This window comes from Nipponia nippon, unplaced genomic scaffold (assembly GCF_047370975.1).
Source record: "Nipponia nippon isolate SJK-2023a ecotype South Korea unplaced genomic scaffold, ASM4737097v1 scaffold_3, whole genome shotgun sequence".
Lineage (NCBI taxonomy): Eukaryota > Metazoa > Chordata > Aves > Pelecaniformes > Threskiornithidae > Nipponia > Nipponia nippon.
This window is the reverse complement of record NW_028262347.1, coordinates 7,023,210-7,040,254: the sequence shown is the minus strand read 5'-3', so window position 1 is coordinate 7,040,254 and position 17,045 is coordinate 7,023,210. Positions and strand designations below refer to the sequence as shown.

Here is a 17,045-nt window from a genome sequence, read left to right as displayed (position 1 = left end):
GGGGATTGCATTGTCTCTGTTCTTTCTGAATGAATACTGTTTCAAGCTTAAGAGAAAGTATTTAGCACATGGAGGAGAACAAGTGTCCTTAGACTCTCTTGCGGTCAAAGCTATTTAGTAAGAATGTATGAGAGAAAGATCATTGGAGTTTAATTTGTTTGGAAATACGTGATTGTATGAACCTTGAAGAAGGAGTTTCATACAGATTGAACAATCACTGTTAGATGCTGCGTATTTTTCTCTTCTTTTTGAATATATTGCAATTAGAAGCCAGCAGCAAAACTTGACACCCTCAAACAGCAGATGCCCTGTTGGTTCCTCACTTCCTGGCCTGTTTTTCTGTGTGGCCAATGCATCAAAGTCGGTCTGGCCACCATCCCTCTGTAACAGTTTGATGCACTGAAGGTTGCTAAACCTTATCTATGTAAAATTAAACTGCAAGATGAATTTTAACTGAAGTAACCACCTTTTGGGGCTCTTATGACACATGTCTACAAAGGACAGAACAAGAGCTCTTGGTCAAAGATTGATTCAGAAGAGATCTTCAGGAGAGATATAGTTATATATGGGTAGAAACATGGATATGATTTATGCGTCTGCCATGGTTTAAAGGCATATTAGAAGTACATGCTCATCCCCATCCCTGTTCTGTGCAGTATTTTGGCTTTAACAGCGTCAAGAAAAGGATACATAAACATGTACCTTTGCACTCTCCTAAATTTGGGCAGTTTTCTGAACTGAGAAATATTAATTTAATGCATTATCTGGAGAAACACAAACATTTCTTCCTGGGCTTAGTGCAGGCTTTGAAATCAGACAAAATAATTTACACTGATGAAACACAACAAACTGAAGTGTTCTATTAAAAGAAAGCCAAACCAAAAAAATACCCTCAAGGCCTCCAAATATCCACACGTTGAAAGGCAGATTTAAATGTTTTCTGCCAACATATTTCAAGTTTTAATGGAATTACTTTGAGCTACTATGAAAAGCTTTATCGAACTAAATTCATTTTCCATAGAGCAGAGAAGAATCATTGAAGATATTATTCAGGTTTACAAAATATTTAATAGGGTGGAGAATGTGGAACCAGATAAGAAAGGTTAAACTGAAGGACATGTTAACAAGGCTTGATTTTAGGTTGGTTGTGCAACTTAAATAGGTCAATGGACCTATTAGATACAGACTTTCTCTTTGACACACCAAGCTGTCTAATATTAGAAACACTTGTGTACAGCTACTATCCATAAGACTTTCAAAAGCAACTGTCATTCTGAATACACTATTTCAGAGGCTAAATGTCCAGATTTTTTTTTAAAATAATACATCTTCAATGTGCTAGCCAAAATCATTAATCTCTTTGGAAAAACCTTGGTATCTGCTCTACAATACCACCCTGAGCAATAGTAAGCTCTGGTTATCCCAAAGAAGTATCTGCCCAGCCCAGATGAAGCACCTTTCTAACCACGTGCCTCTGCAGACCTGGACATCAGATGAAACCACCTGCCAGGTACTCAAGAAGCCTCGAGACCAGGTTAAAAGAGGGAACAGCAAGTCGGCTAGGCCGGATAAGAAGATTGTGTTGGAGAGGGAGAGAGGAAAATGTGGACCTTAAGGATGAATCTGAGTCCTGTGCTAACATGGCAAGACAAAGAGCACAACAGAAACATGCTGCTACCCGAGGTTCTGGTGTCACTTTATTGCAGAGCAGCAATGATAAGGAAAGTTCATTTCCAGCCCCTCTGCACCGTCGTGCATTACGTTGAGTTGCCCTGAGAAGTCTTGTCAGTACTGCTCAAGAAATGCTGAGCATGCTTCGGGAGGACAGGCTACTCAGACATTTAACAGCTAAACTGCAGAGATATTACAGAGCATGCATGAAATGCAACATTTCCGCTTCTATAAATGGGTGACATTTAGACAGGAGCAGCGCTGAAGCACTGACACTGAGACTAACCTTTTGCAAAGTGTTAAGCCCCAGCTCCAGGACAGAGGGAAGAGTTTACTCAGGTTTAAAAAAAATATATCAGCAAACCAAAATGATTTTCACCCAATCTGCTTCTCCGAGATGTTGTGAATGAATATTATTTTTAGGTCGAGGTGAAGCTCACACCAGAAACAGGAAAATGCTGCACAAAATTTGTATTAGGCAAGCTGCCTTCCATTTAACCTCTCCCCCAAACAAACAATAAAACTGTAATATAACGGGAAGCGCTGGCCAGCTTTAACACCCAGCACCACACTCAGTCCCAGTTCTATTGTGCAGTGAAGACTGTTTTCCTTACTGATGAGCTCAAACCGTCTGCCATGAATTACTTTTTCATGGGGAATAAATACACACTTAAACAAGATTAAACACAAATGTTCTTTAGTGGTGTCTAAAATAATATGAATGTTTTTTAGAACAGCAATAAACACACTTCATGATGCAAATAATTACACCCTGCAGCCTTTATGTAAAGATAAGCGGCCAGATTCTTGACTCAGCTACATCACTGTAAATCCAGAGTAACTACACTGAATCAACATCTTTCTCTGTGGATTCTGGAGATGCTGAAGTGTTACTGAACTCTGGATTTGCCCTGATTTCTCTCTCCGGTTTTGCAGACATGGGACATGCATGGCTTAGAAGTCTACATGGTGGTCATGGAGGTACCACCACCTCTTATCCTGTCCCTTATTCCCCCATACATTTGTCTTCTGCTCAGTGTAATGAAGTCAGAATCTGGCTGTGTATTTTCCTTGTGCATCTGATATCACTTCTGTAACTATACTCTCGGTTACGACCAGAAGAAAGCTCAATTGAGGCTACAGCAAGGAAAAGAGAAGGGAAAGAAGAGAGAAGGACTTCACAGAAATTCATGATGGGTGAAGGCAATACGTGCATGATGCGCTGGGAAGCAAAGATCTGTCTCTTGGGGATTAAAAACAACCACCTTGGTTGATCTTTTTGTAGGATGGGAAGGATTGGCTCGTGTTCTGAATTCTTCCTGAAAAGTATAATTTAGCTTAAGTTTCCCATGCAGTTGTAATCTTCATGTAGAGTTTTGTAAGATGGGCCTATTAGGCTTTAACGGCCCCTGAAATGAGTCTGGAAAGGTGAATATGCCCACATTGGACCACTTGAAAAATTAGTTATTTGCTTAAAAATAAGAGCACCAAAAATGTATTCAGCTATTAAAAGGGTCTCGAGAAATTATATGAGCACAGAACTCAGACACAACATGGAATCACCGTTTTAACCATCATCTTCCCATTCATTCTCATTTTTGTATTTTGAAAGCAAGCACTGCTCTTACCGGGACTTGTGAGGGCTCCCAGAGCACCAGTCGTTGTGGAGAGAGGATTTGCATTGGTGGTGGTAGCTGAGGTTTGGGCGGCGGCTGCTGCGGCTGCTAAAGTTGCCAAATTCTGTAATTGTAAAGCGTTCATGCCTGTGTGGAGAAGCAATAAGGTTAATTAAACCATGTAATTAAAAAAAAATAATAAGCTATTTTCCATGGACATGGAGCTCTGGATGTACCTTGCCAAGAGATTAAATTCTTTTTTTCATTCCCAAGACATTTGTAATCTGGGAACCACCTCTTACAGTCCCCGAATAGCATCTCTCACCTCTCTACCTTGGAGTTGAGAGAATATAGCAAAGGCACCAGCCTACAGTTCAGGAAAATTAAACCTTGTTTATGCCTCTTCTATAACGGATGCATAGAATTAAAAGTCATTTAAACTCTGCGTGAAGCCCAGGCACAATACTATTTCCTGACACAACAGGAGGTGTAAAGAAGATAACCAACATTCAAAACACATTCAGGACGGTGTCTTATAATTGGGATGAATACAATTTGTTTCCCATATCTCCTCTGAATGTATCTACTAAGGCTACACTGTGCAGTAGCCAATAATTGTGCTGATTTTCCTTTCGACGGTTCATTTCTAAAAACGCATATGAACTAAGAACATCAAATTAGTATCAGTCTGATCACAGAGCCATCATGGAGGTAGGGACTTCCAGGCCATAAGCTCTGGATGTGATATCAAGTCTACACAGTCATCTGTCACTTCATTGTTTTAGAAGATGTGGGGGAGATATACCTGCATTTCAATGAGGGCCCTCAAGAAATGCATGCATTTAAATAGCAAAGGCTTTAATTTAGATGGCAAGTAAAAAAGGACAAACAATAAGCAGAATTTATGTGAAATGGAAAAAAAGATGATTAAGGAACAGCAAATGGCATTCATTTGACTTAAATCAGAGGGGCAGGAGTCTGCTTCTCCAGAGGCCTTCAAAAGTACCTACCTTTTACTTTGCACTACACAAAGTACTTAGGCACTTACTCTAAGGCGAACTGCTTCATTAAGAGACTAAAATGCAGATACAAGTTAGGTGCTAGTGTTAATCAGACTGGATCCTTCCCAGGATCCTCTGAAAAAGATACAACTGCCCCCAGGGGTGATGATCAGGCTGGGTGTCTACATACAGACGTGAGAGAGATTGTTTGGATAGCAGTGAGTGTTCATTCTTTTTGGTTTGGACATGAGGGAGATCTGTGCATGCTGCTTGAGCCCTCAATAGAATTGACAAAGTGCACAAACACCCCATAAAATACTAAAACAGTTTCATAATGTTCTTGTAGTCCTGACTGATAATATAAGTACACACAAAATGTTAGGTGGCATGAAGAGCAATACCATTTTTTGACCCAGTGATAGAGCTGGGAAGACTGTATGAGTTTTGGGGAACACCCAAAGAAGAGCTTGAGTGCCTGGAAACTTGTCCAATTTTTTCGGAACGTTAGTTAGTTTAACAAGAGATATGACTTCTCCCTGCACACTTTGTTTCTCAAACCAGGGGAACTTAATAACAACTTGGAGAAGATGAAAAAAGAAGAGGTTAAACATAATACTTTGTAAGTATGTTTGAGAAGAAGAAAAATGCAACAAAAGAAAGGTATTTTCTAGGAATTGAGAACTCCTGCAGTAATGGAGAATGATATTACTTTAAAATGCATATGTTGCAGACTCGGGTTGGTACAATCAATGAGCCCCATAAAGAGATATTCTCACTGTCCCAGCATTAGGAACTCTGAGGTGAACCTTGATATAAGCATCTATTTGTGAACAAATCCCCAAATTTAAATACAGCATGTTCCAACAGGCAGGTCAGGGCGCAGGTGAGCACCTAGCATGGCTGAGGTTCTAACTTCTGTGCCTCAGTCAAATGCCCAAAGTCAGCTCAGATGTTGGTGCTTTTGAAAATGTGGCACAATGACTGTGTTAGGAGTAAGGTTTTCGTTGAGCCGAGATCCACCACTTTGCAGTCTGGAACCTGCACAACAGACTTGGAAGAATTATGTGACCAAAAAAGCTCTTCCATATTTCTTTTGGAGGCTAATGACCACCTTAAAAAATAAGGCTTTTCTCAAACTCTACCAACCCAAACTATTTTGCAAGGTGCAATAAAGCTACCCTAGTCACAAGTCACTATTAACCTAGACAATTAGGTGTAACTACAAAATAAAGTGATCACGGGTCATTGTTGCAATTTGGTCAGTCTTCTAAACCAGCCATCACAAAGTTTCAGTGCTTAAAATATAAAGATAAGTCTGAAATGGCAAAACTGTACCTTAATTACATGGACATTTTATAAATACTAAAGCATTAGATATTGGATACTCAAATGAATAGAATAAAACTGCTTAAAACATCCCAAATCTTGAACAAAGTAATCTTCTAAAGCAGGAAAAGTTGACTGAATATTTTAAAAACCTTTTATTTTTACTATCAGTCTAAAACTAAGTTTTGAAAGCAGCATCGTATTAACGAATAAGTTTCTGAAACCAGCGGTGGTAAGGAAATCCGTAACGGTTTTCAAATCTTATCTGTGGTTTAACTTGAGAACTTTTCTGTCAAAAAGTACAATTCAGACAGAAATTGAGATAGGATATTTTGCTAGCATCATTTTAATTTATTTCTTTTTAATTAGTCAACTGACCTACTTACACCTACTTGCCTCAGGTGTAAAATTCTTTTTTTTTCATTTAAAAATCCTCTTTCTTTGATAGTAAGATTCTGCAGATTACCTCAAACAGGATTTTAGGGATGGAGAAGACTTAAGCTGGGGTCCAGCTCTTTGCAAACAAAGCAGACAGTGGTTCTCAAAATGAGATATGGAATCCATTTTTATCCTGGATTGATATTTGGTCCTCAAATATCATTTACCTTCCTCTTTCATAAGAAATATAAATAATGCAGCAAAGAATGTCCAGCAAACATTGCTGGTCTTCACCGAGGCCAGATTTCATGCCATTCTGTAATGGAGATTTGGTAAAGCAGTGGGTTGCTCTCCACCATGGCAGCATGGTTTTCTGTCACGCACTGGGTAGCTATTCATCAGAAGGATCAGTCATAATCAGTTTATATTTCTTCTGTGGGGAGGTTTCCACTTTGGACTTTTAAACAGTACACATGGCAGGATTAAATAATAGTGAACCAATACAGAACAGTCCTAGAGGTCAGACTTCAAAATAGCTTCAACTAGATGAAATCCCACGTGCTTCTGGAAGATGCATGGACTTTTCTCCAAACCTCAGTTTAGAAGAAAATGGATTTTGAAGCAATTTAATGTTGCTTTTTCGATTGCATTTCATATGCATGGCTTTATCCATGCATGCAAGGCTGCAGAAGGCTATGTGCGTAGAGGCCTGTGAAGCTGGAAGCCAGCATACGCACGCTGTACAGCATTCAAGGAAAAGTACAGCAGGCAAGACAAGGTCAACAGGCAGCAGAACAAACAACTGCTCTCTCCAGGCTCACAAACCACTGTCACGCCTGTGTGGATACAAAACAAACACCAGTACTGCCTCATGCCACAAAAACATTTTTTATAGTGGGACATTTCCTGTGGAAGCACAAGAGGAACCCATCAACTTGAAGAAAGAGTTTCAATGCCAAAAAAGATTAAGAAACAAGAGCTAGGCAGTGACAACGTCATCTTCCCACCCAGTCCATTTTACTGTAGAGGTGACTAAAAGACCACAAACCAGCTCTGCAGATGTTATAGGGTGTCAGCTTTGGTGCCTTCAGGAAAAAAGACTGCTTGCTGTTGTCACACACACATAAGAGAAGGACAGCAAAGAACCCCGCTGAATTGAGCACCCAAATGTGACTGTCAGCAAGGACTCATGGCACGCACCGTCATCCAGCATGCTCTACAGCTGATTGTGTCAACAGGTTTATCGCTTAATATGCCTCCTCTTTAGGATCCACTGTCTGCTCAAACATATAAAAAATAAGTCCTGTCATCACTGTTTCACATTCCCCAGGCATTTTACCATCTCTGCTCCCTCTTTATTGGTTTCTCCCGTCAACTTGTCAAGTACGTCAACATCCCACTTGCTAGGACAAACTTGGAGGAGGGAAACCAAATGCTCTCAGACCTAAAAAGTACTTTGCTTTCAAATGGGGATTTTTGGTCCAATTGAACTTCAGCCAAGGTATAGCTCTGTGGGACTAATCTGCTCTCTCATTCTTTCCCCTTTCACACACTATCTTCACACATTTCGCATCCTACAGCTTTTTCAAAACAGTCCCAAATCCCGCAACAGAGCTGGACCGCAAATGAGGAGATTGTTTTTGTTTGAAAGTGCTGCTCACTCAGCAAATGCACTTCCCTCTGAAGAAATGCAAATCGCTTAACGCTGAAGAACAGCCTCATAGGCAGAGCTGCACATGAAAAATGAAAAACCCTCTGTAGGGAAAAAAAAAAACTGGGTAAGGAATAACTCTTGATCTTCATGATGGAGACGATGTTGGGAATTAAAGGGAAATTATTAAAAAAAAAACCAGAATCACAATACTGTTTGATTCCATTTTTAATAACATGTATTTACCAATGTGCTATCAGCTTGGCAAATATTCAAGATTGCACGGAAATTCAACTTTCATTTTGTTATTTGGCAGATTAAAAAAACAATTAAATTATGTGCAAAACAGATGCACAGTATGTCTTGCTTGAAACTTAAGATTTAAAAAAAATTATTTATAAGGATAGGGGCATGAAAATTTAATTTAATGTTCACCTTAGGTAATTTTGTGTCTTATTGTTCACAGCAATTACCATAAATCTACATATCAATAAGCGAGAACAGATGTCAGTTGTTACAAGTGCTTGCCAATCAGGCCTGTTAAAAAGTGACAGATGGATGGTGATAGAACATTCTCATAAGGCCTATTAGCACATTCGCAGGAAATTTTTGTAGTGCTGCACAGTCACAGATGCAGTTCTGTGAAAACATGGGGAAATCTGAGAGCATGAGATTTACATTTTACAACTTCTTGTGCTGCCTCCGACGCAAACTTTCATACAATGAAGCAATTTGCCTCATTTCAGTCACCACAGCTTTTCTCCTGTGATAACTGTAAATTCAGAATTACCGGGTATTTGTAGAGGAGGCAACAGAGTCATGAGCCTTTCCTAAAGACTTCTTAGGCCTCATCAGTGCTTGGGTTTCCAAAACCGTAATAAAATCATATTAGGATACAGTTGAGATTTGCTTGCTGAACAAATTCTTAATAAAGGACGGCACTGGGTACATTTTAGTGACAATATATGCATGGAGAATTTCAAAGTCAGTGGTGATTATCAGAGCCAAATCTGGATAGCTCATAAGCAGTTCCCACTAACTTTACTTCCTTTTCTTTGGCAATTCTATCCTTCCCAATTATTAGGATTTATTCCTTCTGAATTAAATCCTGACTGAAGCTTAAAATTTGTGGATTAAGGTAAAATTTATCATCTCAGGGCCAAAAAGCAACCATTTGGTAATGCTGACATCAGCCATTCTGCATGCTGATGTTAAAAATGGGGGTAAAGGCTTCACGGCCTGTGTCTGAAAGAGTGTGATGTTATTCCAGCAATATTCTAGGAATTAAAATAGATGGGAGACCTGAGCGCTCCCTCCATCAAACCATATATACTCTGCGCCTACCTTTAGAAAAGCTGCTTATCTGAACAGTGCTTAAGGTACCCTGAGCATTTAGTGTTTGATTTAGCAAAGCCCTTAAAACAACTTTTAAGTCCACATTTGATTCTCCCCTGCTTTTTAAGAGTATATGCTTAAATCTGACTGAAAGTTAGGGTTACTAGCTGACTCACGTAGGATTTCAGCACATTTTCAAGTTTTACATGCTCTAAACACATTCCTGGCAAGAAATGTGCTTTTCTCAACTGAAGCTTCCCTAGTCCTAGTGGGAAAGATTCATCTGATCTAATTTTATCCAAATAAAAGTTACTTGCCCAGGCTCTTGCTATAGTCAAAGGAGAGAGAGTGAGCAGATGATTCATCCAATCCTAAAATAGATAGATTAACCCCAGCCCTTGGTAGGATGAATTGCAGCCTGTGAGTGACTCCCTCTTCATTGACATCGCAGGGAGTCCGAACACCTCATTTCCAAACTGCTGAGGTTCAGTGGGATGAATTTCACCCACAGAGGGGCCGAAACAATAAAAAGCCCCTCTCCCTCCTTTTGCTGTTTACGAAAGCCCAGCCAGAGCTGCAGATCTTGTGCCCAGACTCAGCCAAACTTCCATATTGTGCACTTTTACCACCTGAATAAGCACGTCTCATAAACTGCCGAGCATTGGTTTTCCTCTCAAGGTGCCTCTCCTTCTCCTGTGAGCAGAAGCAACGGGTGCATTGAGAACAGCCTCACTTGCTTCAAACTCTGCCTCTCCAAAAAATGCTAACTGGAGTTGTTTAATTTGCTAGCTAAAAAAAAAAAAAAAGCTAATGGTACGGGTTAAATTAAGCAAGACTTTCAATGGAATTACTGTTACTAAAGTCCCTGAGGTCAACATTTTCAAAACTGCTAGTTATCTTTAAGAAACAGCTATCTCCCTTGAGCTGGAAACAGTTTCTCAGTGACCTTTACTTTTAATATGATATCCCTAAAGAGGTCATAGCAGGAGAAGCCCTCCTTCAGTATGGTTTTGCTGGAATGAAGCCACCAAAGAGTCAGAGGATATAGAGGATCCTGGGCCAATGCAAAAGTATAGAGCTTTTGTGCAGATGGTCCTGGCTTCCAACCGGTCCCTCCAGATCCACTGAGCCAGTCCAACAATTAGAGGAAAATATTCGGAAAGCAGAACCTCGCGGAGTTTCTCTCACCCATCTGCTCCTACAGACTCTGCAACAGGAGGAAATCTGGCTTGGGTAACAGAAGAAGGGTGAAATGGATTGAACAGGGCTCAGAAAGGGCCAGAAGTTCAACCCAAAATGCAACCAAACTGTGAGAGAGTTTGGAAAGGACTGGGAAAAAAACATACATTGGAAAAATATAAAAAGTCCCAGCTGTAGAGGGTTTAGGGATCTGAAAGCCAAAGCAAGAAAAGCCAAAATCATGGTTTCTTCTCCTGCATGAATTCAGAAAGCAAAATACACTGTCTGTTGAATGAAATTAAGAGAGTCCCTTTGTGTCTTGTGAGTAATGTACATGTTTATGTGTCCTGAATGGTCACACACATAGAAATATTTCTGTACAAGTGAATATTTATTCCTGCCAAAACGTTTTACATCAGTGGACAATAGAAAATCTTCATAGAACATATAATTTTGAACAATTCAATTTTCTACAATTGCCCTATGTAATATAAAACCTCTGTATAGTACGTTCCAGGTTCTTCTTACGAGGAGCGGTTGAGGGAGCTGGGGTTGTCCAGCCTGGAGAAAAGGAGGCTGAGGGGAGACCTTATCCCTCTCTACAACTGCCTGAAAGGAGGGTGTAGCCAGGTGGGGGCTGGTCTCTTCTCCCAGGTAACAAGTGATGGGATGAGAGGAAGCGGCCTCAAGTTGCACCAGGGGAGGTTTAGGTTGGATATTAGGAAAAATTTCTTCACCGAAAGGGCTATCAAGCACTGGAACAGGCTGCCCAGGGAAGTGGTTCAGTCCCCATTCCTGGAGGTATTTAAAAGACGGGTAGATGTGGTGCTTAGGGACACGGTTTAGCGGTGGACTTGGCAGCGTGACATTAACGTTTGGACTTGGTGATCTTAAAGGTCTTTTCCAACCTAAACGTTTCTATGATTCGTAAACAGGCAGGTTGGCTTAAATAACTGCAGCTTTTAGGGTCTGATCCAGTGCCAGCCAAACTCAATGCAAACGTTCATGCGACATCAATCTCCTTTGACTAAGCCTTCCATGCAATTTGTGTGTATTTGAAAGAGGAATCTTTTTTGCTTGAAAGGTTGCTAGTGCTTAATGTAGCTTGCATTGTCTTTTTAAAGTAAGACAATCAAATCACATAATGTAATTCATCTACATTATTAGCCTTCCCCAAAGACAAAGCACAGGCTAGACACTGAGGTTTGAGAGGCATGTGAGAGAAAACATTGCCTTTAAATTAGCATTGGCAGATAGCAGAGGATGGGAGGAAATGTGAGGAAGTGTTCACTATAAAATATACACTTGACGATGGTATGTGCTTATATGTTTTACACAGGACAGTGAAGCAGAGTTTGGCAAGGTAGGGTCAGCTCCTGTAGTCAAGACCAGGGGATTACTATAATACCAAAGGCAGTGCTGCCAGCTCTCCTGACTTTATTACCAGTCTCAACATATTACACTGTTTTCTTCAGCTTGGCTCCAGAAATAAAACAATTTAATGAAAATCTCATTTTTCAATAGAAATGAGAAAACCTAAACTGGGGAACCAAGTGTGGAACCTTAAAGCTTGGAAAGCTAAATGGCAAACTGCTACTTCTTGTCTCTCAAATGTTAGTATTTCACAGATTTTAAGTGAGCCAGTTTCATGATTTGCTGGGACTTCATGCCTGGTTTATGAACATAGGGCAAAGGCAATACTGAACATACAGTAGGGCCAGTGGGCTGCTACAGCAAGAACAGCAATCACTTTTGGAGCTGGTGCTCTGTGGGTTTAATGTCTGTACGTTAGCAAGTTCTTGACCAAAATCTCTATTTTTCTTTGGATCAGATCCCCAGCTCCCAAGCAAACAAACTCCAATTATCTTAAACCAAAAATTCCTAAAAAACCCACTCCTTTCAACAAAACCAAAGAATGCCTGCTTTTGCCACATAAAAAGTACTTTAACCAGACTGAGGCATGATATTACGGAAAAGGAATTTATAACTTCACACTGAAGATCAGTGTCTTTGCTCTGCTAGCAAAGAAAATTGCTTTGATTTAAGAAATAATATAGCTGAGGACTGCATGGCTAATATTTCTTCACATGTGCAGCAGGGAGTGTGCTGTGTCCTTTCTGCTCAGTACAGAGACAACACAAGCTTTAGCAGTACAAATAAATACTTGCAGATTCGGAGGTCCCTAATTTTGGACAGGAGGGTGGCTGTATTAGAAGTCCTAATTTAGCAAACTGTGAATTCACTGAGACTTAAGCACAAAAGAGATGCTAGAGCCTAGACATGTAAGTAAGAATGAAATTTCAGTGGCTCATGTGGCTCTTGATCAAACTTTTAGTGTCTGAATTCAGTGGTAAGCACACCCATTGACTTCAAAGATAAAAGTTGGACCCCTCAAACTCAAAGTTCAAAGAACTTGCAAGCTGCAATGACGGATCTTCTTTAGCACCTTACTTAATTGTGTCTAGATTTTATTCCTCACCTTGAAATATTTTATTAATAGGCAAGCTATACGCAATATGGAAATACATATTAGATTCATTTTTGTAAAATGAGCATATATAGCTTAAGTTAAAAAACTCTGGGCCTTTACAAACATTCAAGGATGGCTTCAGCAGGTAATGCAAAATCTTGCTGCAGACATAGGAGTATTTTCTACTCCTTTCACAAAACATAACAAATGAATCTTTAATACTAGACGCACAGCATAACGTAGTGCCACATGATTTCTGAGGAGAGGACAAGAAGTCTCAGACCTAATGATGAAATAGCGCTTAGTGTTTGGCACTTTCATGTAGAGCTGCAGCTTGGAGAGAAATTTAGTAATTTGACCTTGAACATGAAGGTTTAAGACTTACGTGTTTTGGGGAAAGGAAGGAGTAAACTTCAAGTTGTTTTGATAACTTGAATATAAGATAAAAAAATACATATTTTCTAGTAAAGGCAGTCAGTGATTAAATTATCCCATAGATGAGAGCATTAGCAATCTAATCTTTAGTCGACAAGGCATATCCCTCAAGTAACAATGATGTGCCACTATGATTTCTTAAGATGATTTTCTACTAGATTCAAGACCAAATGATTTTCAGAGAATAAATCACACCCTGGACTGAGAACCTATCCTGAAATTACTTGACTAAAATTCTTAGTTTCAACACAGTTCTTGGAGACAAAGCTGAATCTACACTAACAGTGAGAAACAGGCAACAGAAAACTTCTAAGGTGCACATAATGCAATGGATATCACATTATTTTTCCTCGGTGTCTCAATTCTTTCATTTTGTAGACCTAACCAAATATGAAAACATTAAACACAATCTCTGAGCTCAAAGCCACTTCCAAAACTGCCAAGTATAAAACTGTTACTGAACTGCTCTGTTCTGTTTATCATATTAAGATACATTTTTTTGATGAAAAAATGCTAGATTGCAAGTGTAACATAATAGAACCAGCAAGCACTGCCAGCAGGTCTGAGGAAGAGAGAATAATTCGGAGATATTGTCATCTGTAGGCCAATTTATATTGTCAGACAGCAGGTTCACATTAGTCTCTGATGTCACTGCAATAATGGCATAATACGACGATTGAGCAAAGAATACCTGTGGGGTATAGCTATATGGTGCGGTATATCTGTACTTGTTAAAGTATTTCAGGATTCATTCAAAGCAGAATCAGAAAAAGCAGAAGACCAGGATTAAAAGAAGAGTGAGAAAATGGTGTTCATAAAGACTTCTGAATATTTTAGCCCTTGTTTTGTGATGATGAAGCAAGGACAATGTTGTATTTCATTGATTCAGTGAGTTCATGATTAAAATAAACTAATGTAGCAATTTAAGGGTTTTGTGCTTCCTTTTTTTTTCCTCCTCTAACAAGAAAAAAAGCTTCTTAACAGTTTCTCGCGGCAGGCATAATGTGCATCTGTGCTCTGATTTACTGCACACGCTGCCTTCTCTAGCATCATGTTAAGTTAGGGTATCAGCATGGTAGGTCACACAGTGGGAGTGACCTTTTGCTAATCACTACACATCAGTTACTACCGGCACACAGCTCATTACTAAGAAACCCTCCAACTAGCTGGCTTTCAAATATGCTCACGCTTTGATTTTTTTTTCCCTTTTCTTTCTTTCTTTTTTCCCCCAGACTAAAGATTATACTTTTATATAAAAGCTTCTGTTGTGTAATTTTGTCAACTAGGGTTCCAAAGTCAAAAAGGCACCCAGTTAATTTTCCATGATTATAAAAGGAGCCTGAAAATTCATACTGACGGTAGGCCTGTAATCTTGGGTTTCATTAAAAAGGTCAGAACATTTTTACTCAGCACCTATTATTAAAATGTTTGAGGGCTGCCATTAATTTGATTTTTTGGGACACAGAAATCTCACTGGAAATTAGAATGTAATCCTGCTGTTGCTTTACTGACACTTTTCATAGGGTAGGATACAGCTGCGGGGACTAAGAGCTCTCCTGCAATTTACAATTGGTTACTTTGGACAAATGGCAGGTGACTAATGCAAGACAAACTGTTTGCACAACCTGGGAGCACTGGGTTTAATTTCAGTTTCTGAAAGAGGGGAGAAAGTGTTTCTATTGACGTTGAACCGTGAGCTGTCCCCTGCCAATACATCTGCCACATTTAATACCCAACACGCCCCCCACCCCCGACAATGTGATTATTAGAGGTACAGAATTCAATAGCTTAAGAATACAAAACATAGCTGGAGCAAAATGAAATGGTTTATAACTTACCGGCCATTTGCTGAATGCCGCTGAAGGCACCCAAGTTACTGGAGGAAGTTGCTTGCTGCAGAAGCTGCAAATTAACAACACAACACAGCAATCTATCTGACATTAATGTAACAAATGAAGATAAAACTAAAATGAGCTATCATTTCACATTTGGAGTATTTATGCTTTCCTTTACATTTATATAGTCTCTTGCTTCTGTCTGTTGTTGGAATGAACATCCCTAGAGTCAATGCTGTAAATCCATATTAATGTCTAATCTCTATTAAGAAACACACAGACACAAGGGAAACTCAATAACATTGCTGCTTTAAAACAATTAATCAATTTATTCTTTTTAACAACCAGGTGTTAAATCTATTTAAACCAACATAGCGTGACTAATTACAACCCTCTGTAGTCTGGTAGTTACCATAACTCATCTCTGTCAATCACGGTCCATTCTCCCCCACCCCCTTGAATTCAGTTTTTTCTTTATTATCTTTATGAATCAAGCACACAGATACTCATTAGACTGGTATTTGTATATAACAATTTAGCCTACCTCAGTATTAATTAGCCTACCTCAGTACTAATACATATTTTTATTTATGAGGTAAATTGCTGTTTGTAATTATATCACTATACGAAAGCATTGTATGCATACAAATTATGTATTTATGCATACAGAGTACATGTATATGGACGAATCTATTTGTCTAACTTGGAACCATCAGGAACTCCCCAAGTTATCCAAAAGCTGCTCAACCAGACCTCTCAACTCCCGAGCCACAAAAGGTAGAGGGTCCCTCTCAGCTGTGCTGCAGGGGAGTCTCTCTTGGCCATCCAGGACCTACGACACGCGGCTGTGGATTTCAGATTTCTCCAACAGGGGCAGCAGCTAATGCCTCTTTCTCATCTTACAAATGGACCAAGGAAAATACCATTTTAAATGTATGAGAAACAAATTGCTTTCCCCTGCCATCTTCACTTTCTGTACAACGTACTATGAACCACGCATGTTTAGCATTGACAGGACCACGCATTAAAGCGAAAGCCATTTCCAAATGAAAATGTGGAAAATTAGAGGATTGAACGACGACATTCTAGTTTAGAGGCTGCACCATATAGATATGGCCCCTACCGTGTTCAGCTGCCTATCTGTCCTTCCCCTAAGGAAGAACTTAAATTTTATTCCAGCTATAAAAAACAGGCTCTAACATTCAAATGAACAATAAAACTAATGGAATCAAATTTTATTTTGCAGCATGAGTAAACTTTAAGTGCTTGGACAGCACTGACACATCTTGAAATGTTTACTCAAAGTCTATTCCTTGTTATGTATTTTTAGACCATGTGATAAACATACAGAGTGTTTTACATGGAAGATGACATGCTACGTATCCTGGAGGACTTAGCAATTTATTGCAGGGAGTTTACTACAGCTGATTTACCATGGTTCTAAAATAAATACAGTATAGTATAGTCACCGCCTCTGAAATGAACTTACAGCTAGGTATTGTGGTGTGAGTCCTCCAAGACCTGTGAGGTTTCCCCAAGTGGCAGTATTGAGCTGTTGCATCTGCTGTGCCAACTGCTGCTGCAAACGCCGCTGCTCCTTGTCCTTTTGGGTATCGGCAAACTTCACCACGATTGGCGAAGAGCAGCCCTGTGGTTAGACAGATCAGGAAAGACAGAAGCGTTAAATCCCACCAAGTCACCCTCGCATCGTGAGCTCAGCCATGTCCCATAGGGCCACTGGCAATGGCATGACCTGGTCGCTCACCCTCTCTTTGTGATTGGCCTATGCAGGACCGCAAGGACTAAGATTTTCAGCTTCTTAGGAAAAGAGGCTATGGAGAAATTATTGATTCCGCAGTTCTTTTTATAAAGCACCTTTCCTCAGGCTCTCTTTTCCTTCCAGCTATCAAAACTGCTGCCAGAGACAGCAAAGTGTACCAGTCCTCTTTAATTAAGCTTCACAGCTGATGAGATGGATGTGATGCTTTGTCTGCAGTCTGTTTTCAAGGCATCGCCAAAGGGAAAGGTGTCCAACCTCCCTGCTGCCAGAGACCACACAGCCAACACCGCCCTGCCACCACGGTCTGGCTGTGCGGTCACACTCTGTGCAGCTGGCTTGTGCACCCTATGTAAATAGACCGTGAGCAA

The 17,045-nt window shown here is 39.9% G+C and overlaps 1 protein-coding gene across 11 annotated transcripts in view; it reads right to left on the bottom strand.

The window, feature by feature from the left end:
* Positions 1–17,045, bottom strand: part of CELF2 (CUGBP Elav-like family member 2) — a 559,446-nt gene that overhangs the window by 36,659 nt on the left and 505,742 nt on the right. For all 11 annotated transcript variants that reach the window (XM_087768249.1, XM_087768245.1, XM_087768243.1 and 8 more), the window contains 3 exons: positions 16,387–16,545; positions 14,901–14,964; positions 3,300–3,434 (listed from right to left, as the gene is read on the bottom strand). In XM_087768249.1, coding sequence (XP_087624375.1) covers positions 3,300–3,434; positions 14,901–14,964; positions 16,387–16,545 — 358 coding nt within the window. The remainder of the gene's footprint in view (positions 1–3,299; positions 3,435–14,900; positions 14,965–16,386; positions 16,546–17,045) is intronic.